Raw genomic sequence first — 27,314 nt, 5'->3', positions numbered from 1 at the left:
AATTCAATTCAATAAAACTTTATTATTCCAAACTGGAATTATTCCTTATCTCGGATAAGGACTATAAACCATAGGTCCAGTGTACACAACATGCTTATGTGCACTTTAAAGAACCTAGTACATCTTTCGAGATGAGTAGAGGGTTATCCCGGTGTACTGTACTAGCTCACTGTCATGGACAGATGAATGAGCAGCATTGGCAGCACTGAGATGATGTATTATGTAGTTGAAAAGTGTTGTAACATCTAAGTCCACAGTGCCATGAGCAATGATCGTTGGAATGGCGCTACATAAATTGAAAATATTAATATCATTAATTGAAATATACAAAAGATGTTTATATTTTACCTTGTTTCACTAGATTAACAGTTGGTAATCACAACATAATAAAGACGGTTTGAAACGGTTTAATTGCTTGAACCCTTGACAAATCCACAATGATCTATTAGTATTAGCTAAGTCAATAAGTAATTAAAGCTCACTTAAGTTCTACAACAACCTCACTTCACGGACGCCAATCTTCTCCACACGAATGATAGAAATCTATCACGCACTTCCCAACGAGACGAAAATCTTGCGGGCAAAGACCTGATTGATTAAATCTTCCAACTATCTCAAAATAATATCAATACTAATAAATAAACCTATGATACGACTACATTAGGACATTGCTTTTAGAACTGGATGGTTATTAGTAGTAAGAGACAAGGATCTCTGGGGACCTCTCCAATGAACCAATTAGAGTGAAGTAATTAAATGTCGTTTGCCGATAGTGGTCGGTCATTCGATATGCTGTTAATAATATAGACTCTGGAGGCGGCATAAAAGCAGATCATGTTTAAATAGAATCCCAATAAAACAAAATGGTAATAGAGATTCCTAAAGTGATAAACTGAGCATGTTCAAAAGTTATTTGTCAAACAAATTTAGCATTTCAAATATGCCACGACTTGGACGTAGGACTTTAATTATAGTGCGAAAGCGAAAAAGATTAAGGTCAATCAGTGCATTAGACTTAATCGTAAGAATCCAAGGTCAATGCCATAGGAACGTGCTAAACAAGCACCTTTTTAATATTTATATCACATAAGTGTGCCATTTAATTACTAGTTGATTGATTCATGTATCACATGCCTTGCATTATTTCGATCCATCCTAACGAATACGATAGGTTACATTGCACATTCATGTGGTACATTTAACATCAACCTTTTGAAAATTATGACTGGTGACCATTGGACATTTGAAAACATGTGGTATGCATGTATATGGCTCTACTCTGCAACCAAATTTAGGACCATCACCATAGCACAAAAGGATCTATAGCTTTCGAAATTGACGGAAATGGTGTGGTATATAAAAAAAGTTTGTTTTTTTATATTCGTGGAAATAGAGTATTTTTATTTGTTGAAGAAACTGATGAAAATCTTTTCTATTTGTAGTTTATTTAATGTTTTATCTAGCACTATATATATATATCTTATTTTTACATGTAAACAAATGAATTAGAATGAATTATTTATCGCAGACAATCTTTAAAATTTTAGTTATATTATTATCTTTATTATTATGCAATACCAGGGAATAGTTAACAACTTTCTGGTATTAAAATATTGCAGAACATGAAAACCTTTTACCAATCAAGGCCATCAAGAGAAATCATAACAACATCATTAATTGTGAAAGTACACTACCTTATATAATCAGGTACTGTATTCATCTGTATTTAAAAAAGGACATATATTATATTTAAAAACTCATTTGCACAAAATAACATGAATTATTAAACTCAATAGCACATCATTAGTGATCATCAAATTGTTATGCTCTACTAACTAATTGCTATAAATAAACATTACCTCTGTGTATAGTAACATCAAGAAATACTGATAACTGATAACTATCAGTATTGAAATACGCTTCAATTCTACTTTAGTGTCATTTTGTTTTTGTCCTTGGGAAATATGATTTACACCTTACCCCTAGATGGGGCATTAAGCTGTTGGTCATGTACACAAAGGAATGGTACTGTATATGTTACGAATAAGAACATACATACACTATTCAAATGGATTGTGTTCATAGCCTTCACGCAGACATTGCTGAAATATTACAGCAAGCAAACTAGCATTATGGTCTAGTTCCATTCACACAGAAAGTAATTTTACTGAATAGCTTACTACTTTAATACTGAATAGCAAACGTATATATTCACCAGAAACAGGTACAGGCTTCAGGGGAGAGGGGTTGAGAGGGAGAAACCAAACATTTCATACACAGCCCTATAAACAAACTTGCTAAAAAACACAAGAGTGGCAAATACATATGAGACGGGCGGCGACGAAAAGAAATTCAAGAAGAATTAACAGTATATATTACTGCAATACAATAGAACCCCTATTAAGGGGACACCTTCGAGACTCAACACATTTTTCCCTTAATAAATAGTGTGAATTATTCTGCAAATTGTCAATGATAAACCTGTTTGTTCACTCTTTTCTCAAAAGTCCTATAGACAAATATATACTGTCCACAAAATTCACTACTACATTTTTTTTTTCATGAGAAAAAATCTTTATTCTAGGAATATTTTCTTACAAGGGGTATGGCCATACTATAGTAACATACAGCATATTGCCCCTTGTTCTTGGGAAAGTTTCCCCATAATATCAATGTTACTTTCTCTCAAGGTGTTCTATTATAATAATGTTCAGCTTTAGAAAATTGTCTGATCCCATAATCTATATCTGTTAGGATGTATTAGAGGATAATTGCTATATTAAAAAATATTATTAATAATATGCAAATTTATTCAAACATGTGAAACAGACAGGATAGCTGTTGGGTAAATCCAAAATGCATTAAAAAATATTTCGGTAGCACTAAATGCTAATAGGTAAATAGCAGAGATTAACAGAGACAGTAGTGTTTGGTGCTACGCACAAAGTCAAAATTGTTTTGACGTAAGAGCTAAGTGCTTTAGCCCAAGTGCTCTCTGATTACGATGCGTTTCAACATAAGTGGTGTAGGTAATTATAAACCTCAGATGCTTTAGGTGTTGACTATCATTATACAATATTTTTTGGAAATAAGTTCTGGCTTGCATTTTAATGTCTTTTCAATTTCTTGTAGATTTTAAGCAAACAAATTATGAAACTAAATACAAATTTTTTTATGAATAATAATTAAAGATCACTTTAGTAACTCATTTTCAATGGTTGTTCTACCTTAAAATGCATTAATTTTAAAAGTTTATTTTAAAGTTTTGAAGGGAAATATTCAGTAGGTTCCACCCAAACTGTGGTCTTTGAGGGAGTCTTTAATTAGACTGAGTAGTACACAGACTTAGGCCAGGCCATGTGTGTAGCTTAGGCCTAGCCTAGATCCCGAATTTTCTAATGTGCATTATCATAAAAATGATGTCATGGGTATCAGTCGACATAGTCAACATGAAAATCTAAAAGTCCCTAATAATAACATACCGTGAACAACAACGCCCTCCTCCAACAACGACTGCCACATCCCAACTGCTTGCGTTCGTGAATGTATCAAACTTATCGGACTTTGCTGGATTAACCAATCAACCATCTCTGAACCAACAAGACATCGTCTGTACGTTCTTAGATGGAGCTTGCGGTCGCGGATTAGTGTAGGAGATCGTGTAAGAATTGATGTGCGAAGAATGGATCCAGCTCTTGCAAGTTTATCTGAGGGAGTCTACAATTGATGAAAAAAATTTAAGTAGAAGTTAAAATGCCATACAATATCTAAAATGTCACAATATACCACCTAAAAAAGAAATTAGTTTATAATATAGTGTTCAGGTCCGAGCGATAAAGTTCTTTTACATATTATCATGATGACCATATATAATCCCATGCATGAGTATAATCCCACCCTCTTATTTAGGCTAAATTCAAACACAAGACTTTATAATTCCAAATTTTCTTCTTTTTTTTCCTGTGACTATACTCTGACATACTTGTCTTTGTTATGTTTTGAAAGATTTCAATTGCTCTCCACACACAAGGTAAAGGTAAAGGTATTCATATTTGTCCTCAAGCTTAACTGGAAACTGAGGAAATTCGGATTAGGCCCTCCACGGACCCACGGCAGCCAGCAGTGCAGCGCCTACCAGATCAGCACACCGGGAGACGATCCCCTACTCTTTTCGAATAGTGTACCAAGTTCTTTAACGTGCACTGTTAAGTACACGGAACCAACGGCTTTACATCCCATCCGAAGGACGAGGCAATGAGAGTAAAGCATCTTGCCTAAGGATGCAATTAGTATGGTACAGATAACCTCGAACCCATGCCTATCACATGCTAGTCCGATATTACCATTACACCATCACTCTCCAGTATATACAGCACCCGCCGCGATTTCTAGACGGTCTCCCATCCAGAACGCAACCGGGCCCAACGTTGCTTAACTTCGGTGATCTGACGAGAACCGGTGTTTCAACGCAGTATGGCCGTATAAGACACCATTACTGTACGTGCACACCCAGGTTGTCTAAGCATACCAATATTATTATTCTTTTCGAGGTTTGTTGTGTCAATGCGCCATGAGCATCTAATTTGTGATGGAAACCGGCGCAATATAAGATTTCCTTATTATTATTGTGGTATGTATATGCAAATTTTTAAATATCTTATGTCTCTCATCTAACAATCTTGGTTCACTGTTTGCCTAGTTCGCCCTCTAGTGTTAAATCTATTTGCTATTCCGTTAATATCTATAAGCCACGTATCATTTCAAGTTCAAACAAGTAATAACCTAAGTGACATTGAAGTATTTCTGACACGCTAAAAAGAAGAATGTATGAAAAATTTAAAAGATTAGCTATTAATATCTATATTTAACATAACACCCTCAGGATATCATAAATGTCATATCACTTTGTCGGCTTTTCTTATTTAGATACTTTCAATTCAAAAAATTGAAATCCTTCAAACTTAACCGGGGGATTTTCGACGGCTCGTCGTTTTAGCTTAGCGTGAGAAATGAAAGCTCAAGGCAAATTTCTTTATGTGATGATATTTAAAAAATCTTAAAGTAGTCTGCAATAAAAACTGAATCTCAATGTAGAAATTTTCAAAAAGTAAAAAGATATTTAATGAATTTGTTGTTTTATTTATAAATATAAATATACTGTATTATTTTGTCTTTCTATGTTATGGGCGATAATTGTTGCTGTTGGATGATGGGGAAATAAAATTTTAACAATTTAAAAACAAGAAGATAATTAGTTTTGTGTATGAATATGTATTATATTATGTGTTTTCTTTTGCAGACACCAGCGAAAAGCTGACACACAAGAACAATTGGTGGCGCTAGACAACATCAAGACACGATATGTTTTCGCAAATACAACAAAGGTGCAGCTGTTCTCAATAACATGTTTTAATATCAAATATGATTAATACTGGCCTCAAGACATAGCGTGTACTAAAAATAAGTACAGTATGTTATGCTGTTCTATTTTTGACAAAATTGAACACTTTCTTATCATTCACTGTTGTTTTTATTTGAAGCTGCATTGGTTAAAAGATGTTATTAACCATGAGTTATATTTAAAGATTACATCATTGCTATACGTTCAAAACATGGTATCAGATCTCCACTAAAAACATGTTTTCTTTTTAATTTGTTGCTTGTAAATGTGCAGTTGCACAGACGTAAAAAGATAATATTAAATAAAATTTTGAAGAATTTTGTTTGTACATTTGAAAAATACAAAGCTTTGCTCTGATTTTCACTCTGATTTTGCTGTTCTTGTATAACTATACATGAGTATCTAAAAAAATGTTCTGCTTTATGATGATGAACAATTTTTTGTTGAAGGATGCGACGGATTTATACTTCTATGACGGAAGATATTACCTGGACAAGTGGAAGTGCCGGGTGTATAGGATTTGATCCTTCTTTCCCCTTTCTTGACGTATTCTAAAAAAAAATCACAAAAGACAGAAATATTATCAAATTATATTTTCAAAATTGTAGTACAAAAACTATGTTAATGGTTTGATTCTTTTGAATGATGCTGGACTAACACAATTTATTACATTAAAGAAAAATATGGGATATGAGAGACATGAGGCACTTGTGCTACCTGTTTTACCGAAAAATACTATGAACTACGAAGAAGACAGGAAAAAGGCCAGCCAGAGAGGGTGCAATAATTGTAGTAGTTCAGAGCAAAGCAGATCTTCATATGTCAACTTTAAAAAAAAGCTATGTTAACATTTATTTCTACTTATAAGATTTAATTATTCTCCATCAAATGTGCATTATTAAATCTTTGTCATCAACTATTCATTTAGTCATTCTATTATTCAATGTCGCTCTTTTTAGAACACTTTTTAAAATCGATAATTATTTCTACTTATAACCTTTAATTGGCATTCATTAAATCTGCGTTAATAATCTTTATGACATTTAACATTTAATCACAATGTCTTTGTAATTTTTTCAAGATTTGATTTATTTCTTCTCTACAACTGGGCGACCTTTTCAGACTGTTGTCTCAGGTTTTTATACATGTTTATCCTGTTTTTAGCATAACATTGTAAAATTTATAAACAGAACCATATCGATAATTTTAAATAACCACCTGTATATAAAAATAAATGTTACAGTTTGCATAATAGCCATGAAATTGAGTAGTGGTTTAGACAGTGGGAACCGTAATAGATAGCCATAATATTGGCAAGGATCCGAAGGCTCACTCATTCAATGGTTCTGGTGATAAAATGAGTCTTCTCAGAAAGGATTATAAACCGTAGGTCTAGTGTACACAAAACAAGTGTGCATTTTAAAGAACCTAGTACTATACATCTTTATAGATGAGTAAGTGGTTACCCTGCTGTACTAGTGTACACACACAGCCACTGTCTCAAGTGCCTTAAAGTAAGCTGCAGGCACTCTGGGAAAACAGTTTTTGACTGAAGAGGTGTCCCAGTTTAACGAAGAAATAAATAAATAAAAGATGAAAATAAATTCATTTTGTCATGCAACACTGTTGGAACAGTACCATGAGTACCCTATATAAAGTATAGTTAAATGTAATCATAACATTAACATTTTTGTCTGCCTATCTCAGAAAAAATATTAATGTATAGGACTACTCATTCATTAAGCGGCAATATATGTTTTACCCAGTCACCCAGCCAAAAGCTTTGTTAAGGCCTCAGTACAGTGTCCCTGGAAATACAGTTGTTATATCATTTGTCAATTACTACCCTTAGCTATGGTAATTGTAAGAGGCAACTCTTCCAAATGTTTCATTACACAAAGGTTTTTACATTGCGTCTGCCTATTTCAGAAAAACATAATGTATAGATACTATACCTGACTACTCATTCTTGTGATATTTTGACCAGCTATCCAATGAATATTTGTATCTGTAAAAGAAGAAAATCAAAGAACAAGTTTATTTTGTATTCATTTTTCCTAAATCATCAACCATAAAACTTTTGAACTTCTTTCAGAATTGTTTTGTAATGTAATACAGGGTCACAATGAAGGATATTGGGGCTTAATTGTCATTGTATTTACAGCATAGATCTTTTAAGTTTATAGTTTAATAGTTTGAAGTTTAAATTTTGCTATAGTCCCTTTCTGCTGAAAAAAAATAGCTTTTATATACAGTAGAACCTTCTTTGAGACACTCTTAATCAAGGGACACCTCTATTACGGATACACTTTCCTGTGGAACAAGCGTCACTATTATGTTTAACACGTTTTTAAAGTCATTCAGTCAAAAGCTTTTTAAGGCTTTCTGCACAGTGTCTCTGGAAATACTGTTATTATCCTTTTTACACTTAGGCCTAGTACCTTGAACTACATCCCTTTAGCTACGATATTGGTAACAGGCAACACTTTCTTTCTATCATATAAAATACTAATGAAATTTTTCAATAAAAAAGATGGTCAAACCAAAGAGGGTAGGACTAGAGTTTCAGCAGAGCAGACTGCAGCAGGACACTCCATCCCCAACTTACATAAATTACCTTTTTTTAAAAAAACACCTGGCCTAGACCATTACAATACTTCATCCTAGTAAATTACAGGTAGTATAACAAATACTGTATCAAAATGTTTAAAGATCAATTCCATGTTAAATTGTTAACAAACATACTAGATAAAAATGATTAATTTAGTTCCCCTTTCATCTCATCAGAAAAAATGTTTTCCTTTCACTTTCTGTTTTTTTTCACACTTTTAGAGAAAAATATGAGCGTAAAAATAAATATCACACCAAAATCAATATTTACAAAGATACAGATGTGTAAACATTTGATAATTAGGAAGTAGTAGACATACATTAAAATGTAATGCTACTGACAACATTGACATATCCTCAGCTTGGGGTGGGGATTGGTTGTTAGGAAGAGCCTCGTTGGTGTCAATAGGATGGCTTTCAATTTCTGTGTTATAAAATCAAAACCATGTATAATTTTCAAAAAACTATTGAAAACCAATATTTTCCCGAAATAATTATGTTCACCAGATGATCGGTCATTGTAAAGCGCTTTGATCCTTGTAAAGGCGCTATATAAATTGAAATGTAATGTAATGTAATGTCAAGGAATAAAATGAGGTATCACATTCCAACTTCCCCATACACACACAATGAAATATGGCTTATTTCTAGGTTGTTGCAAAAGCTTCTTATGTAATGTTCTGATTTATTCTAACAAATTGCAGGTTTTTCAAAAGGAAGTATAGTTTCTTTCAATACCTCTGCAAGAATATAAAGAGTATTAAGCAGGACAACACATGTCACTGAATAAACTCTTTCACCTTTAAACAAAAATTCTACATAAGTAGATAAAGTTCACAACTAGAATGATCAAAGTGACCGATATTTCACACAATGCATTTTAGCCTCTTTACAACAATCAACATTATTTTATCATATGTACATTTGTTCGTGAATACCATAGGTTAAACAACAGGCCTAATTAACACTATGGCTCCAAGTCACAAATGCTACAAATCAGAAAGGTTACATCTAATATTTTATGAGACTATCACTAAATTGCTATTATACTTTTTACTTTGTCCAAACCACTGATTTTTTCCCCTTGTAAATTTGTACCTAAAAATGTTTTTGATCTTTAATCACACTAAACTTAATTTGGTCAAATTTGGCTGAAAATTCCAATCCAAACACTTGCAATATAATTTAAATAAACACCAAGTACTGTTGTACTTTTACCGACCACTGTCTGTCCAGTTAAACTTCATCCATCATGATCTTGTTAAAACTAACCAACTGCTGTTATTCCAATACTTTAAAAAGTGCGAACTTTTAGTGCTTCTGATTAATAAAGTTTACACCTTTTAGTATTACAATAGCCAAATTAGTGATAGCTCTTAATTTAGAATTGCAGGGTAAATGAATAAAATGAAAATAAAAAAAAAAAAAAAAGTTTAAAAAATCTGAAGAGAAAGATAAAAGAATAACACAGATGTCGTTATGACGAGTAATTAGTCAGTAACATCTAACAAAATAAAGAAAAACATGAACCAGTTCTCTGGTTACTTTATAGAAGATGAAGCACACAGCAGTGACACTGGGGGTAGCTTATACCATTGAACAGGGTGAAGCTTTGAGCATTATGGGAAGACCAAAGAGCAGTTATATTAGTTAAACCTATATTGCATAACAATTTACACGAAAAATATTGAGTAGATTCATACCACATGTTTTGTCTAGTCCATACAAAATGAAAACAATGTACTTACCTCTATCCCCAGAAAGATCGGATATAGAAATCGGAAGAGTACATGGTGTGAGCAGTCCTTCCATCAACTGCTTATTATTCTATAAAACACAAAACAACGAAAACATTTTAAGCAAATGCTGTTATGTACGTCAGAAAAGGCTAGATAAAATCACATTGAAATATAAATTACACCCATAAGTCGAAAACAATCAAACAAATAAAGACTATTTGTCTGCTTACCACTTAGTATTCAAGATAAACATAAAACGATTTATTCAAAATGGCACATTTTGCGTAACTACTTTAGATATAATTATATCGATTAGATAAAAATACTGTCTCCTTGTTGGGTAAACAAAAACCAGGCAATAAAAACGAATGTTCTCAGCTGCAGATGGCCAATGACACGGCAGGAAACACTATTGCTAGAAACATATGACATAAAGGGAAGAAATTTATTGTCTTTCTGACAGAGGTGATAAGAGAAAAGATTGATTTTGAACCGATATAACTATGACACTGCTGGATTTTAAGCAGAAAACTACTGAACGATTGTAATTGATGAAAATTGGATCACAATGATAACATTTGTAGAAAAACAAAAACAAATGATTTTGATTAATAGGATACTTATACTTGTTACTTAACCTCATTTATACTGATTTTGTAAACATCTTCAGGAGACTTTCTACAATAATACTTGTTATTTACGACCTATCCTTTTAGACTATATCTTTTGTATTATAATTAAAGGTTTACCTATTTAAATTATAGGTAATATAAAAGAAAAATCTTCTATTCTATGCTAAAAATAATAGGTAATAATAAAATAATAATAATAAAATTTAGATAGAACAAATTTCGAGATGAGAAATATTTTGAAATGACCTACAGTAATTTAGAAACTTTTAGAAGAAAGCAAAAATAGTAAAACTTGAGAGACACTCAACTTTTCTACAGTTGTTATGATACGTAACAAAGCATTATAGAAAGTACAGTCCCCTGACTTGGGCTGGAATTTTTTATTCTATTTTATCAAAGACAATTTAGCAGCTTAAAAGTTCTGAAAAAACGATATTCAGAAAGTTTGGTTTATGGAGATTTTGGGTAAAAATACCATAAATCATTAATCAAATTATATTAAAATAAAGTTACTAAAGCATTTTCAATGATTATAAGATACTAAAAAATATCTCATTATAAAGTATTCTAAGATACAGTAGGCATACAGTAGTAATTCTTACCTTTTTATGATAAATCACTTTAAAATATGAAAGAAATTATAGAAAATGTATCCAGTAAAAATAACAATCCTTTTGAAATTTAATTCCACAGAATCTATAATTATTAAGACAACAGCCAAACAATCATATACCCGTTTGAATCTACAATCAAATAAATCTACTTTGATAACTGTTCCGATTTAAATGGACGTTTTCTGCTTTCTCTATATCTGTGACTGTGCTCTTCCTAGCCTGACAGACTTCTGTTCAGAATTGCAAGCAGCAGAATTTGACGTTTTTTGTCGGATATACTATTACTCAACTAATCTATCGATCATCAATTAACAATAAAAAAGTCATTGTACCATTTAGAAGAACTTGAGTTTAAGTGTATACGAGACAACAAGGGGCCATGCATATTTTATAAACTTTAAAAACATGGTCACAACTTGTTCTGAAATGACCTTACAACAATTCTTAAAAAGATCATTTTATTTATTTGAACTATTTTTAGATGTTCAAAACAAATTATGATGCATCAAAATATCATTGGAAAAACGTCATACACCGCATTTATCAATTATGAATTAATTTAGTGAGATATACCTCTGACGTAAAATGTACTGAGCATGTGCAAGAACAAACTCTGTGATTGGTTGTAATGTTTGGTTTTCATATATAATTTATTTACCAAGAAGTGAGATTACAGTAAAAGTTAGTAGTAATTAATAACCTACTTCTATCTTATGAAATTCAAAAACAATGTGTTCAAAACAATAAATGAAAAAAAAGTAAGAGTGGGTGTTTAAGTAATTGATTAATGGAATTAAATGCTGAAAATAAATTATTTGAGCAAAATCAAATAAGGTTTGCAGTACAGTTCCAAGTGTTTTCTGAAAATAAAAAAAAAGTAAAGTTGATTTTCGGTCGGTTATTTACCTGACTGTTGTAGTATAACATGAATTTATCAATTGCATTATGAAGTTGTTTGTACACTTTTTTGATTCCTTAAAAAAAAAATCTTTCAGACCCATGACTTAGGCATTCAGGTTTGTTAATTGTGTTTAATAATTGTGTTTAACGTATCATCATTTCTTATAATTTAGTTTTTTCTATTTTAAATAGTTAGTAAGATGTTAAATATCAAACTGAAATACAATCCATTAAAAATAAATGTGTTTACTACTATTCATATTAAATTACAAATGTATGACTTGGAAAAATATTTAAAAACCAGGTTTCTAGTTATATTTATTGAATGTGGAATATGAAATGAAACTGTGACATTATCTTAAAAATGTTTAAAATAATATTATAGTAATAACAAGGTAAATGTTTTTTTTTACTGCTTTCATTTAGTTCAGTAAAAAGTACTATATAAAAATGGAAACTGTGACTGCATCTTTAAAATGAATTTTTAATGTTAACATTATTTTTTTTTAATAGAAACAGACAGCATCTTTAAAGTGAATTTTGAATTTTAAATCGAATACAAATATTTGGCATTTAAAAAAACAATGTAATACAAAAAGTAAGCCACATGTTGTAAATGTCAATGACATTAAAGAAAGAAAAATTATTACAAGATAAAAAGAGATAAGTTGCATGAAAACAGGGTGTACATGGCTTTAATGCAGGGATAAACCTATTATCCTTAGCTGAGGATACAAATGGTTAGATTAGATTAAACAATAATTTTTATGTTAAATACATTTTTAAAAATATAACAAAATAAAGATACACAAATAAATTACCTCTTCAACAAACAGATTTATCCTCAATAAATTAAATTCAATTAAACCAACAATGTTTAATTTTTATAAGTGACAAAAAGAAATCCAAGTATAACCCCCACCTGCTTTGTGATATGCGCTGTGTAGATACACTTTTGCAAAATAATTAATGGAATTGCTTCCAAAAATTAACATGCAATATGTACAGATATAGTTGCAAGGTATATTTTTCTTGTGTGAATATTGTATACAGTATTCAACTCTTTTGTCCAACAGACCTTAGAAGGAGGGCTGTCTCCACATAACTTTAAATTACTAATACCATCCTTAGAGCAAGATTACTACTGGTTTATCCAGATATCTAGCCACTGCTTCTGCATCAGATGACCGTCCTATATAATTATAATTTTGATCTTTAAGATTTCAGTTTTCTGGGCTAATCACTGTATCGGCTAAATCTCTTGAGAACGCTCATACAAATGTACTCAACTTCTCGGCCAATTCAAAGCTCCTTTGTGAATAGTACTTACGAGTAGAAAATTAAAAATTGTCATCTTTTGAAATTTCTTTGGATTATGCAAAGAAATTATTATTGTTAATGTGAATTGTATCTCATGAGAATTATTTAAGTTCTGATATCTTATTTTTATTTCAAAAGGTTAAAAATGATTAAATTATCATAGGAAATTATTTTGAATATTAAACTTATTTAAATATATTAAAAAAGACTATATTACATTGATTTGAAAAGATTTTTTTAAATGAAAAGTAGGATCCTGAAGGGGTTCCTTTGTACAGTATGTGTTTATCTTTCATTAGTTGGTTGGTCTGTTGGATGTTAAAAAAAATAAAGAGACATTGAGAAATTGAGATGTTGCCAGTCAATATTTAAAATTTACCGCTAAATTGTTTAATCCTTTCAAGATTCTCCAAGAAGAACAGGGGTGGATCCAAGGGTGGGGGAGGAGGACCAGCAGGCCTGCCTCCTCCCTCTAAATTTTGCAAATTGTAATGAAAAAGATCAAATTAATTTTTTTTATTTCAAAATCCTGGATCCGTCACTGAAGAAGATGAGTTCCATCAATATTAATTTGAACTTAATTGTTGACAAAACATGAGAATGTAACATGAGTTTACAAGCAACCCATGACAATAAACAAATATAAATATAACATAATTTGGTAACATATTAATAACTAAATTGGATTATATTTCCAAATTATCAGATCATGTTTAGATCAATTTTAAACAAAAATGAGTTGCTTAAGGAATGGATTACTAATGTGACGCAAATCTTAATTTCATGGTCGGTACGGTAAGGTAGCTAGATGTAATAAATTGCTAAAGATGAGCCGAAAGCTATAATTATACAAAGTAACAACAGCAAGGAAGTAAGACAATATGGCTATTGTTTCTGTTCATAAACAATTTACATTTAAAACATTAATATTGTATTTGTAAAAAACATGAAATACATTTGTTACCCAACTGAGCCACTATTCTGTGGAATAATGAAACAAAAATTGACTGAATTTTCTATAGCCACTATGATTTTTTTTACTTAATTGTCCCAGTTTAGCAAGACTAACAGTAATACTATCTGTCATTAACATGAAGCTGAAATCTGTTTTATTTGTTTTTGGACCACCTCGCCTTAGCACAAATAAGAGTCTAGCAACTAAGACTTACTATATGGGCTTGTTTCTGCTGCGAAAAAAAAAAAACGATTAATACCCACCCTGTGAATAAATTACACCCAATTTCTTGGCAGTAGAAAGAGGACAAAATTCATGTTTCAAAATAAATATTAAATATCCAATACATTTTAAAAAAGTAGGTTCTTATGACATTAAAATGTAGAGGGCTTCCTATAAATCAACGTAAGTAAATCTTATTTATCATAATAGATGTTGAGGGCAGTTTCTTAAAGTACTCTATCAATGCGTATTTGTTTCCTTGTATTGATTTTACCGAGCACGCTAACTCATTCTACAATGGTAATAACGATGTGTACAAAATGGCAAACACAATCAATATCTTGGTTTACTCAGGCATAGAGTATTTGATATAATTATCAATTTGCCTAATGAACTTTTGGCTAATTGCTAATTAGTTTTCCATACTGTGCATTAACTCACTGTATCAAACTAGATCTATTACTACTATAATAACATATAGTTTATTGAATATATATAATATTCTGGCTTTTATGAATAATAGTATTCCAGATTATGGGAGATATAAAAAGAAGACATAAAAATAATCTATATTATAATTCATTAGACACATTATAATAGTAACCTAAAATTGTTCACCTCTTAAACTGATACGCATAAATGAGTGATACGCAAGCACAACTGATACGCATGCAACTTTGAACTGGGACAGGATGTAATTTTTATTTTTAAATATTAATCTAAATTTGTTTGCAAAAAATATGTTTTGTCAACCAATTTCATTGCACGGGTGAACACTATCTTTCGGACATTCTCCAACAATTTCTCTACAGTACATCACAATCATGTATAGAGAGAGCTCATCACTCACTAACTAACTAGATGGTGCCCGCCCAATAGGTAACATCACACTACAATATCAATGCATAGGCTTCTTATGTAAAGGTAAAGCTTTATGTTTGGAAAAAAAAAGTACTAAGAAATGTTTAATTGTAAAGATACTGTTATGTAGAATAACAAGCAACAGAAAAATAGATCATCTTGTACTGTATTATAATTTTACTATTGCAGGCTTCAGCAGTATAAGTGGTATAATATTTAGCTTTTATAGGACAGGTTGATACAAATGCATTATCATTTTGCTATTGTAGGAATTACAAGACAATTCGGCATTGGTATGTAGTTATACCATATGGAATGCCTGCTTTAAACTTACGTGGGAAAACTGTTCCTAAATTATAAACTGTAAATTCAAATTGAATATTATAACAACCCAAATTGTTTGTGTTTTTTTTAATCTTCTTCTTTTAACTGTGTGCCCTGTATATGGTTGGCCCTCCCAGCTGTTACCTGGGATATTTGTAAAACATTCTTAATGTATGTTTTAAAAAATAAAGAATGATTTGAGAGAGACATTATAATTTTACTACTGTATGTTTAATTGATGAATGGAAGACAGTAATGTTGTGTATAGAAATAGATTCATTTTTATTATATATTGGTAAGCTGATACAATACGTTTTATTTTTATAGCTGTTGAGTTCATCGTAAAGAATACAAGTATGGATGTATCGCAACAGTATGCCTTAATTTACTACTATAGGCTTTTTCAAACATTATACACATAATCTTTATCAAACTGGTAATAATAATATAATTACATAATAATACTACAGTGAAAATTGTTTTTCATGCAGACTACTTTATGCTAATATACTGCAGAGCATAAACGTAATCCATATAGAAAATCCATCTGACGTGTTTAATCCCACATGAAGTTATAGGCGATTGGTGCGTTGATTAAACATACGTGATCTAGAAGACACGCTGACAACCGATATGTAACAGGATTATGATATCAATTGCGTTAGACAGTGGTTTCTGAAGACAATACTTGAGGCACTGATGCTCATAAAACTTTCACACTTTGCCGATTGATTTTCGATGGAGTTCTTAATAATATACTTTCTTCTGTCATATGGGTATAGTATGTCCTCTATTACAAAACACCTTCTGTACATAATAATGGTTGATATAGCCTTCTTGTTCATTTCATGGGAATTTCATTGTTTCCTTAATAAAACCTGGATGTAGCCAATCAGACGCGCTAAAATGAGTCACATGTGCGCTCTTATTTTTTCACTATCATGCATTGCAGAGTGCAAAAAATGCTCAGCAAAAAGCATAACAGCACTCTGCGTCAAATAATGCACAAGTCTAAATTTGTACGTTAGTGGAGATGCAGCGCACTCTAGGGTATTCACAATGTCGTGCAACATGCACTCAGCTGCACCTTGTGTATGTCGCAACATTGTAAATATCCCCCAATATCCACTAACGGACTCTGACTTGTGCATTATTTCTATACTGTATTATAGTGCCCTTAATTTGATTAAATGAGAATATATCCCCTTAAGAGGGGTGTCCCCTGAATAGAGGTTGACAGTAGTGCTAAAACCTACTGTATATACTAAGATAGTCGAAGTGAACTCAGGATGTTTGACCCTCTATTGGCTCGTCACCTAAATAGCTTCAAATAAAGCATAGATGTGTCGTTTTCCATCCAGAGCAGCATACATTTTGTCAATGAAGTATATTTTTAAATATTGTGTTATCTTGTTGTTGTTGTTGTGACTGATGAATGCATATGACACAGGTGTTAAAGGTGTTCTTGTCAGCTTTTCATTGATTATGTCAAACTAAGTGCTTGGATTAAGCTAAGCTTACCATTTCAATTATTCAACACCAAGACAGCCGACAGGAGGCGTTTCAATATACAGTAGTAATTTGTGTCAGTTTCTTACATGAATGTGTATTTTTGAAGTATTTCTGTTTTTCAGAGAATCTGGTCCGGGTGAAAGAGAACAACTTATATAGCATATCTTTAGAAACTTTTTTTTTTATACCAAGACAACTGTATTAAGGGTAATCTATATAGGGTAGTTAGAAGCCTGTTTTTATACGAATACAACCATATTTAGGGCAATCTATGGTAGAAAATTTCAACTGCATGGTTTAAATAACAAGTGGATGTGATCCAAGTACTTAACGATGGTAATCAATAGAAATCAAATGACTATCTACATAACACCTGCCTCACTTAATCAAATGTAAAGAGTCAGAGTCAAATCGGAACAACGTAACAATCGTACAGTATGACTGTACAGTAGATCAAATTATATGCCAGTTTGAAGTCACGCCCCTTACTCAGTAACGGTAGCCTATGTTGAATGATTGATGTAAAAACGTGTTCTTATATGATGCCCGTAGTACGAACATTTTTTAAATTTGAAATTGATCATTTTATTGTCATTTATATAAAATGTGCGGTAAATCAAAACCCTTTTCACATCTGCAAAAATTAACAAAAAAGTTGTAACCAGGTTTGTATAGTGTGATTAAAATTTTATGAGGGTTCCCTATGAAATCTTGGGGAGAAAAACACATGGGGATAGGCCTGTTTTTTTGTTCTGAGATTTCTCCGAGTTGTTACGCACATGTGTTTGTCCTGGTATTAAACTGACCAATTATAGAAATCAAATAGCGTCCCACTATACTTTCTCCCAAGATTTGCATGCGCGTATGAAAACGTGTAATAAATCAGGAGATCAAACTATGTTACATATTGTTACAACTTGTAACAATCTTCGCAGATGTGAAAAGAGTTTCTGATTTATGGTGGATTGAAGCATAACACTTTATTACTTTTGGTCTACAACCAGCCCAAATTGTTGCAATGGGATATAAATGAACCCCATGAGTAACTTTTAAATAATACTATAATGTACATGCCACAGAGTAGTATTAAAATCAACATGCTTTTCCTGCAAACGAACAATTTCAAATCACAAAAAGAGTGCCCTCTATTGAGTAATCAAGTTTGACATCAACATGTAGACCGTAATTTCCTCTGGATAACCTCTTTCATAATCCATCATCGTAGTTGTCGTTTGTTAAAGTTTCGCTAAACCAACGACAACCAAAGGTGCGATAACAAAGCTTTTAATACTGTGAATAATTCAACATAGTGAATATCATGAATTTTGAATTCTCGTATTATGTTCTATTTTTACTTTGCAACTCTGAGTACTAACACATTACTACATTATTTGTCTTACGAGTCCGAATGTAACCTTTTTATGATGGCCTGGAGACAGAGAATTTAAGCTTAAGACAGAAAACCGACGGTTAATTAAAAAAATGACAGATCATTAATGAATTTAACTACACAGAATGAAAGATGAAGCTGTACTAGAAATGAAATAAAAATTATATTACAAAATTAAGTTTATCTAGTATAATAATAGAAATAATTGCAAACTAAAGGTGGAAAAATACCTGACTGAATGTTTTGCTATGTAATAATAATAATAATAATTTATAAAGCGCACATATCCACTAGAAGTGCTCAAGGCGCTACCAAAGTTGACCGTGATCATGGGTTATCACAGCCAATAATTACATCTATACACATAGCAATTTTTATTATTTTATATTTTTACATAATTAAAATAGCAAATTTCCACACAGACAAAAGAAAATATAATAATTTTAAGATAATTAATTTACACAAAATGAAACTGAGAAGTGAAAATATATGTTAAGTTTATACAGGGAAAAGAAATAACAGTTTTAAATTTTCTTGGAGCGGCAGATGTTCCGGTCCATCGGAGAAGATGTGTCATGGCTTTTCTGTTTTTGTATTATATAATGTTGTAGTCTCATAGCAACCCAATTTATTATGTATTAATTTGCAAATGATATAATAAATCAAATTAAATGTGTATGCAAGATCCTCATATCAGTTGAAACTGGTGGCTACAGCCATGTGCAATACTGTACTGTGACACTTTCTATGTAAAACGCACAAGAAGAGTTCATTCCTCCATGCTTTTGCTCATATAAATAGTTCTAGAAGCTTTATCTAATCTGTCTTTTATATGTATGTTGATGGCAAGTTCTGGGCTGGTTCATCCCGTTAGAAAAGCCAGTTATTCATTAGATATAATCATTATTAGTTACAATTAGAGAACATCGTTAATACGAAAGGTCTCCATTTAAATGGAAGATTGCATTAATTAATATTATAAACGCACATTCTGTGTACTCTGTACTCTAGCCCTTGAATACGTAAATTGAAAAGGTAAAATTTATTTGCATTATGTACTCAGAAAATCTGAACTAGATTGAATTATTAAAATTAGACTCGTAACCTGAAGTGGTTATAGGATACGAGTAATAGAAAAGACTGTGAGGTCATGACCCTAAACTGAAGTACTCAAAATAACGACAACGATCAAGAAGATGATGATTAAGTGATGGGTAAATTGAATAATGGATAATAATATTTGTACGACATTTAGTTGAGTACAATCCTAGCCTGAAGTACGAATAGAAAACGACTTAGACAAGTTGCCGTAAGTGGATTAATGTCTATGTTACCTCAAGATCAAATTACGATTTATGTAATAATATAATTCGATGCAAAATTTACATTCAATCGGATGATACTTTAAGAATTTACATAAATAAATATTAGTAGAACTGCTCCTTTGGTACATCCCTATTTAAGGGGACACTTCTATTTAAGGGGAAACTTTTAAATGAAATTAACAAGGAGAAATAATAATGTTTCAATGGCCAAGCTTTATGTAGGGACACTGATATCCTATTGTTGGGTCCCGAAGGGCTACTGCTACTGTATTTATGAATATTTAATTGGATGATACACAAGAATTTATATATGAATATATTTTCTTTCAAAGCAATGCAACAAAATCCATGTACTATATTATTTTTTTCTCTAAAACTCTACAAATCACCATCAGTTGAAAGTTCACAACTAAATATTTATTTAAAAAATATTTGCTTGAGTAAGTGTTTTTTAGGGTGGTACTTATTCGAACATTGTCCTAATATGCAAATATATAAAAAACTTCAATTTTATAAGGTGACACCGATAATATTCTAAAAAGTGAGTTAATTTTTGAATGAGTCAAGTTTTCATTGCTAATTGCTATAAAAATATTGCAGGCAAAGCAATAATAATAATAATAATTTATATAATATTAATAATCGCATTTAAGCTCAGGGCATTTAAATTTAAGTGGGATGATGAATTCCGGTAGGTCAGGAGGGTGAAGGATAAGAAAGGGGGTAGTGGAGAGGTGTTTATGCAGAAAATCCGTTTTTGAAGAGAAGGCTTTGGACACTAACATTCATCTGAACAAAAACTGTTGTATGATAATTATCTTGTGTATGCCTTTAGTTCAATGTCATTTTGCTCATTACTACAGCAGATCAATAATTTATATTTTCATAATTTAATTTCAACTTCACTTTTATGGTCGTTAAAAACGCATAAATGATAAATGATATTTCCGGCGTTTCCGGTGTCATATAAGTGTTGAATCAATGTAACTTCATAAATAATACAAAGTCACCAATTTTAAATTCATAGCTATTTTTACGCATCATTATTACAAACCGTTAACAGGATGATCTGACAACATATTTATCAATATTTAAAATGGCTGTCTCTATTCATGACATGAAACGCCAGAAATATATATCTATTTGTAAGCACCTCAATCCTCCTTCACATTTTCACACTATTTTCATAAAAAAATTGAACTGCAAAAAAAATGATTTACCTGATAAAACCATAATTTAAAGGGGAAAAAAGATTACCTATATTTTTTCGAGTACTGCAATTTCATTTTGCACGTTTTTTTTGTTACACAGTATAACTTACTGTATAAGTAAACAAACACATGCGCAAGGCTAATGTTGACTAACCATGTTCGATCAATCTGTAGTGTGCACAATCTATACCAGTTCTACTCCAAATCCAAAATTGGAGTACTGCCTTTTTTAATGGTTTAGGCTTTGGCTTAGCCGCTCTTTAAAAGTAGGTTTGTTATAAAACAAATTATGAATGTTTTATATTCGTGAAATTATTTTCACCATTTCACTCATAAACATTCATTATTTTTGATACTGTAGTTCCATATTATAGTTCATTATAACATCTGTAAAATAAGGCAATTTGGAAATGGCAAACTAATACTGTCATTGGTCAGGGTGTTGAGTAATTGGTCAGATGTTTTCCCTACTCTGACATAATTTGTACTTTATACTAACATTAGAATACTTTTGAAACATTCACAAGTAATTCTCAGGTGGAACTCAAACCCACGACCTCCAGTTTACTAGACTGGCGTTCATACCTAGACCACCGAGCAAGTATTCTCAATGTACTTAGTATAAAGTACAAATTACGTCAGAGTAGGGCAAACATCTGACCAATTACTCAACACCCTGACACAAAGGTAAAATTACAATTGTAGGCATACATATGTGTTATTTATGGTATTTTGCATATCGTATTTTACTTACATCCCATAAGACTTTGAAGTCCTTCTGTTCGATGCGAAGGAGCTCACTATACTCGCATGTGACAACTGTTGCATTTCTTGGTGAGTCATCCAAGACCGATTCCCCAAAAGCTGTGCCAACTCCGAGTGTGCATATCGACAGAGACTCCTATAGGAAACAAAATGATGTTTCAAACTGTAATCATCAATCATAAATAATAAAAATATTATATAGCGCCAAAAAACAAAAAAGGAAGATGAAGTAGAGCCATTTTCCGGCACTTTGAAGCTCTTTATCAGAGCTCGCTGAAACAGAATTCACAGGAACTTGAGTGAAAAAGGCATTTGTCTATCCTATCCTACCAAAATGAAAGTAAAATATGATATTTAAGCCCATTTATTATTAAGTTAGTCCAAAAGTTTTTCAGGGGGACAATATATTTTTTTGGTATTTAAGTAGGGCAAGAATTTGAACATGGGTCCATGAGAATTAGTAAACAAGCATACCCACCAATCTACGCCGCCATTAGGCCTACAGTTAATCATTTTCATGTTTACTTACAATACATCAGTTCCATTTAAGTCTAGTGGCTTATATCTAGTGGTTTATATTATATCCATTCTTCAAGTGAATGTTGAATAAACATCTATGACCTAGTTAGGACATAGGTATATTAATCAAGAAAACAAACTTATTTATAGTAACTTGTTCATACCATAATCTTGCAGCAGATTTAAAAGATTTAAAGTCAGACATTTGACTGCCTTTACAAAAGTTTTCATACTGTGACAATGTATGAAGAATGGACATACAGGTACATTTAGGTACATCTAGTGGCTCATCCAGTGGTTTATTAATTATATCTAAAGTAAACCTTCTAGTGCATGTTAAACTTTATAGGCACACCAGCTTTAAGTACCCTCTCAAAACTTCAGATACAGTACAATTTTAAGTAGCACTTAAAACTTCAAGTACAACATTAATTAGCACTCAAAACTTCAGGTGCAGTGCAATGTTAAGAGCAGTCAAATTTCAGGTATAATTTTCAATAACACTAAAACTTCAGGTACAACGTTCAAAAGCACTCAGCAATTCATGTAAAACTTAAGTAGAACTGAAAACTGGTACAACATTAAAAAGCACAGAGAACTTTGGGTACCGTGACATTTTAAGTAACACTCAAAACTTCAGGTATAACTATCAGTAGTGCTCAGCAATTCGTACTTCAGTAGAACTCAAAACTGTTTACAGTACAATTTGAAATAGTACTCAAAACTCATGTAATGGGTCGTGTGTCTCACAAAGAAATCAGGAGTGGGTCCTGTGGGATAGCACTAGCCGCACATACTCCTCCTTTTGACAGGTAAAATGAGATTCTGGACTTTTTTTTTATTATTCTTTTCAGGCTAATAATATTATATGTTAAACTTTTTGTTTAAAAAATTCTGGATTTACCTCTTTTCCACCATGAACTGAGCCTGGACTTGCCATTTCTAATCCTGATGTTTTTAAATGTATGTCCAGCTGTAGGTGCTTTAAATTAATGCGGAGGAGGGAAAAGTAGGTATGCCAACGTCTTGCGATTCTATTTCTTTTCTCTTTACCTCACCTAGCCAAAGTTTATCTTTTAAATCTGCAAGTTGCATCCGGCTCAATTTCTTTGTTTGTTTTGTAGACAAATGAGGTCTTTGGCCGCGGTACTTCTCTTAAAGTCAGATTTAACTGTAGATTTTACTGATTCTGTGCATAAACCTGAATTACCTATCCTACGCTAGCACTAAAACTAAGTCTTTTAAGCTGAAACAAAATCTGCAAATGTGAATAAACTCACAAAATAAATCACAGACTAAAGCCTGATAATATAGATTAAAGACTGCTGACGATTGTGCACATCTAGTATATTAATATGATATTTCTAACCACAAAATATCATATTTTGTTATAATTTAAAACAGATCATTGTTACGATACAACAATTTTATTGTTTTTATTGATCTTGACATCATTTGATCAGAATTCAAAGACAGTACATATAGTAGTTATGCTATAGTTGGAAAAATTTCAAAACATTTTTTGATCAAAACATATTTCAATTTCATAATATATTTTACCATTTGTGTTTATTTGTAATAAGGTTTTTTTTTCTCCTGTATATTACTGAACTGAAATCCTGAATGTGTGAAATACTTTAAGAGGATCTAACTTACGAATCTTGAATTCAAATACTATACCTTTTGATTTCCAGTTTCAGAAAAATATACTTCCAACGCACCAGACAATACAGCATACCAGTTAGTGCCAATATTTCCTTGTCGATATACTTTATTGCAGCATAAAAAAGTAAATAAAAGTTGTTGTTCATGTTAAATTGTTTATTATTTCATTACTGATCCAACAGTGTAATACGCCAATTACATGACACAGTCTTGACGACTAAAATCTCTCCAAAAATTCAATAACACAATACAAGATGGACTGCAGAGTATTGCAAGAGTTACAGTGCATTAAGAACTTAAAAGCTTATTATTTTAAATCCATTTAAAACTTGAAACTGAAATTGAATTGAGTATAAACATTGTTATAAAGACGTAATAATGTTACATTACAACAATGTGACTGCAATAATGTTACAAAAGTCAATTCTCGCAATATCAGATTCTCTGAAAAACCCTTTTTTTCAGCCCAAGGGTTTCTGGTATTGGGAGAGTTGAAATTTAAAAATGGCCAAAATAAGTACTGAAGAATAACAGAAACATTATCACATTTACTAATTTCTAGTGACATGCAGAAGACGCAACTATAATTTACTGAACATGCATGTCATTATAATTCAGTTAATTGCATCATTAAGTTAATGGCTTTGAATCAAATAATGAATTTAAAATTGATACTTGAACATTTCTGACTGACCAATGCCATCAATAGGATTTTTTGACAGCCAAGATTACAATCAAGATTTGATAGAGCCGCCTACGAAATCTGATTACTTTACAGTACTTCATTTGACTATCTTATTTCATACTAAAATCATTTTAATATAGATACAAGCATGCAATGTTATTGAAAAAAATGTTAATGATTTCATTAACATTTTTCAATAACAAAGTCACTTTTTGCCATTGATTGCTACAGTACGTTACATGGGCCTACATATTGCGTGTTCATGTTTTTGTAAATAAAAATGTCTCTACTCTGTAGCCAAACTTCAAACACCATAATCGTTTGGTGGAAATTCAGTAGCGTAACGCTGGAGGCTTTGGATGTGTTCATCTATTTTTTACCATTTTTTTAAAGCCTGTTGTCTCCTCTGGGCCCTGCTCAGGGGCCCTGTAAGTTCTGGGCCCCTGGGTTAAACCAGTGAGAAAACAGACACAAAAAACAATCATAAACATAATTCTGAGTAATTGATTGTTGTGCCATGTATCGTTTCAAAATCTACATTTGCCTTGAACAGTAATATTCAATTTTTGTTATTTTGGTAGAGGTTATTTCAAGCTTTTTTAGGAAAATTTAATGATAAGATGGAGCGTGTAAGACCACGCCAATAAAAAACATTACCTAAATGACATGTTCTATTGATCATGCCGATAGCAAACCACAACCCACGTTTATACTCATTTTTGTTCAACGATTGATTGATATCATCATCTATTCATTTACACAAAAGGAATACGAAACAATGATTCTTCAGTCAGCTCAAATGCAGTGAAGAGAACAAGAGATGAGAGACAATATTAATATTGACGAGCTATATATTACATTGGTTGTGCTTCAAGGAGAACAGCAATTAGTGTATACCTCTTAATATTCATGCTAAATCTATCTATAGATCGTAAATTTATGGAGTACTAAATTACTAAGTAATTTATTGAGGTTACCACTTTGTTAATAAGTGAATGTATCCTTAAGTATTAATCATTATTATGGTTAAATAAGTTCATTTTAAGATTTATGCGTCGTATTCTTATGAGATTGACAGACACGATTGTAACATTCATAATATTATTATGCGTGTGCCTTATTTATATTGATTTTTTGAATTTATAATCAAGGTTCTGGTTGGTTTAAGTCTTTGATATTTTGTTTTCTCTATTTGTTTGTTATATCTTGTAGTTATGCCAGATGTACTGTACTGTATAGCAAAAATATAGATTAGCAGGGAACATGGGTACAAAATTGTGCAAAAATTTAAGGATAGGATTATGTACAGGTACGATACTGAATTAAACCTAAATTTATACTTTTTTAGGTTTTTACATTTTCACATATTAAAATAACGATTGTGAGGCATTTGATAAATAGGCAAACTGCCTTTAAAATGTCTTGACATGTTTTGAGAAACTATTCTCATCATCAGAACAGAAAAGAACACCTAAAGTACTTATATCCCAAGGACAGGTTAATATTTTTGTTTTTATCTTTCGTGTGAGTAAACCTTTATTGCATTTGTGTGTATACATTTTTAAAGAGGAATAACATGGTCAGAAATGATATACACCACATTGTACAGTATGTCTACTTCTTTCTGTTCACATGTCTGAGAGATTGAGAGAGGCCTGTCGCGAGTCAATCACGATAGAATCCGCACTTAAGGGGTTATTCCTTCTTATGAGCAAATCATTTACTCATGAGTGACCCAAGACGTATGAACATGGTATGACAGGCAGCAGTTAGTACCGTTGCAGCTCAGCACACACCTGTGTTACAAAAAGTAATGATGGTGGTATAGAGTTCTGCGGTGCTGATGTCACGAAGGTAGGTGGCGCTGTGTGGACGGTAGGTGGCGCTGCGTGGTTGTTAGCCAACCAAAAAAGGCGTTCAATCTGCCTGAGTGACTCCAAGGTCATCAATGGTTTGGAATAGGCTTATTGAAGTAGTCATTTTAAACTTAATAATTTTCAATAAAAACAAGCTAAAATTTATTATTTTTATTAATTATTTATTATCTATTTATTCTCCAACTACAGTTTAAGTTAAAAAAAAATCAAGCTAAGATACCTAATTTGATAGAAATACAGATCTATATAGTTTATCAATGTTGAACACATTTTTTGGTTGGCTAGCAACCACGCAGCGCCATCTATCGTTGTGATGTCACACAGCAGAACTCTTTAGCATGCTAACACAAGGAAGTGGTTGGTGGGTGTTGTCTATTATTATCCTGCAGAGGGATTCCTATCATTTACAGGTCTCCCTTGGGAGAACACAGGCCATTATCGGTTTGTCCAGCAAAGCTAGGCATAAAATATCCTTAATGCATATTCTCACTTCCAAGCTAATGTATAATAATAATATAGGCCTAATGTTAAGTATTTTAATGTATCCGCAACAATTATTGGCTGTGAAAATTCTCGCATTTTTGCGTGACGAGCTTGTTCTACTTACAGGTAACACCAGCCTCCAAATCCTCGTAGTAGCCATAGTAACATATTTGACGCATGAGAGATGGATGGAACTTTTCAAAAGCTTTTACGCCCTTCAATCGTGAATAGATAATATCTAAATCTTCGCCAGTTCGATCATACGGTCTGCAGGGAATATAAAAAAAAATGAATTAAGTAGACA

General features: G+C 31.8%; 2 protein-coding genes and 1 pseudogene across 3 annotated transcripts in view; all 3 read right to left on the bottom strand.

Moving 5' to 3' along the window:
• LOC144841564 (NADH dehydrogenase [ubiquinone] 1 alpha subcomplex subunit 10, mitochondrial-like) overlaps positions 1-27,314 on the bottom strand; it is a 242,600-nt gene that overhangs the window by 162,338 nt on the left and 52,948 nt on the right. The gene's annotated exons all lie outside the window — the stretch shown is intronic.
• LOC144841538 (rap guanine nucleotide exchange factor 4-like) overlaps positions 1-27,314 on the bottom strand; it is a 59,108-nt gene that overhangs the window by 24,755 nt on the left and 7,039 nt on the right. For both annotated transcript variants that reach the window (XM_078697917.1, XM_078697918.1), the window contains exons 2-8: positions 27,135-27,277; positions 23,981-24,069; positions 21,771-21,917; positions 9,760-9,838; positions 7,357-7,409; positions 5,890-5,952; positions 3,483-3,717 (exon numbers count right to left, since the gene is read on the bottom strand). In XM_078697917.1, coding sequence (XP_078554043.1) covers positions 3,483-3,717; positions 5,890-5,952; positions 7,357-7,409; positions 9,760-9,838; positions 21,771-21,917; positions 23,981-24,069; positions 27,135-27,277 — 809 coding nt within the window. The remainder of the gene's footprint in view (positions 1-3,482; positions 3,718-5,889; positions 5,953-7,356; positions 7,410-9,759; positions 9,839-21,770; positions 21,918-23,980; positions 24,070-27,134; positions 27,278-27,314) is intronic.
• LOC144841629 (5S ribosomal RNA) lies at positions 4,365-4,485 on the bottom strand (annotated as a pseudogene).

This window comes from Antedon bifida, chromosome 4, assembly GCF_963402885.1.
Source record: "Antedon bifida chromosome 4, ecAntBifi1.1, whole genome shotgun sequence".
In the NCBI taxonomy this organism is placed as follows: domain Eukaryota; kingdom Metazoa; phylum Echinodermata; class Crinoidea; order Comatulida; family Antedonidae; genus Antedon; species Antedon bifida.
Note: the sequence above shows the minus strand (reverse complement) of the source record. Positions and strands in the feature narration are given on the sequence as shown.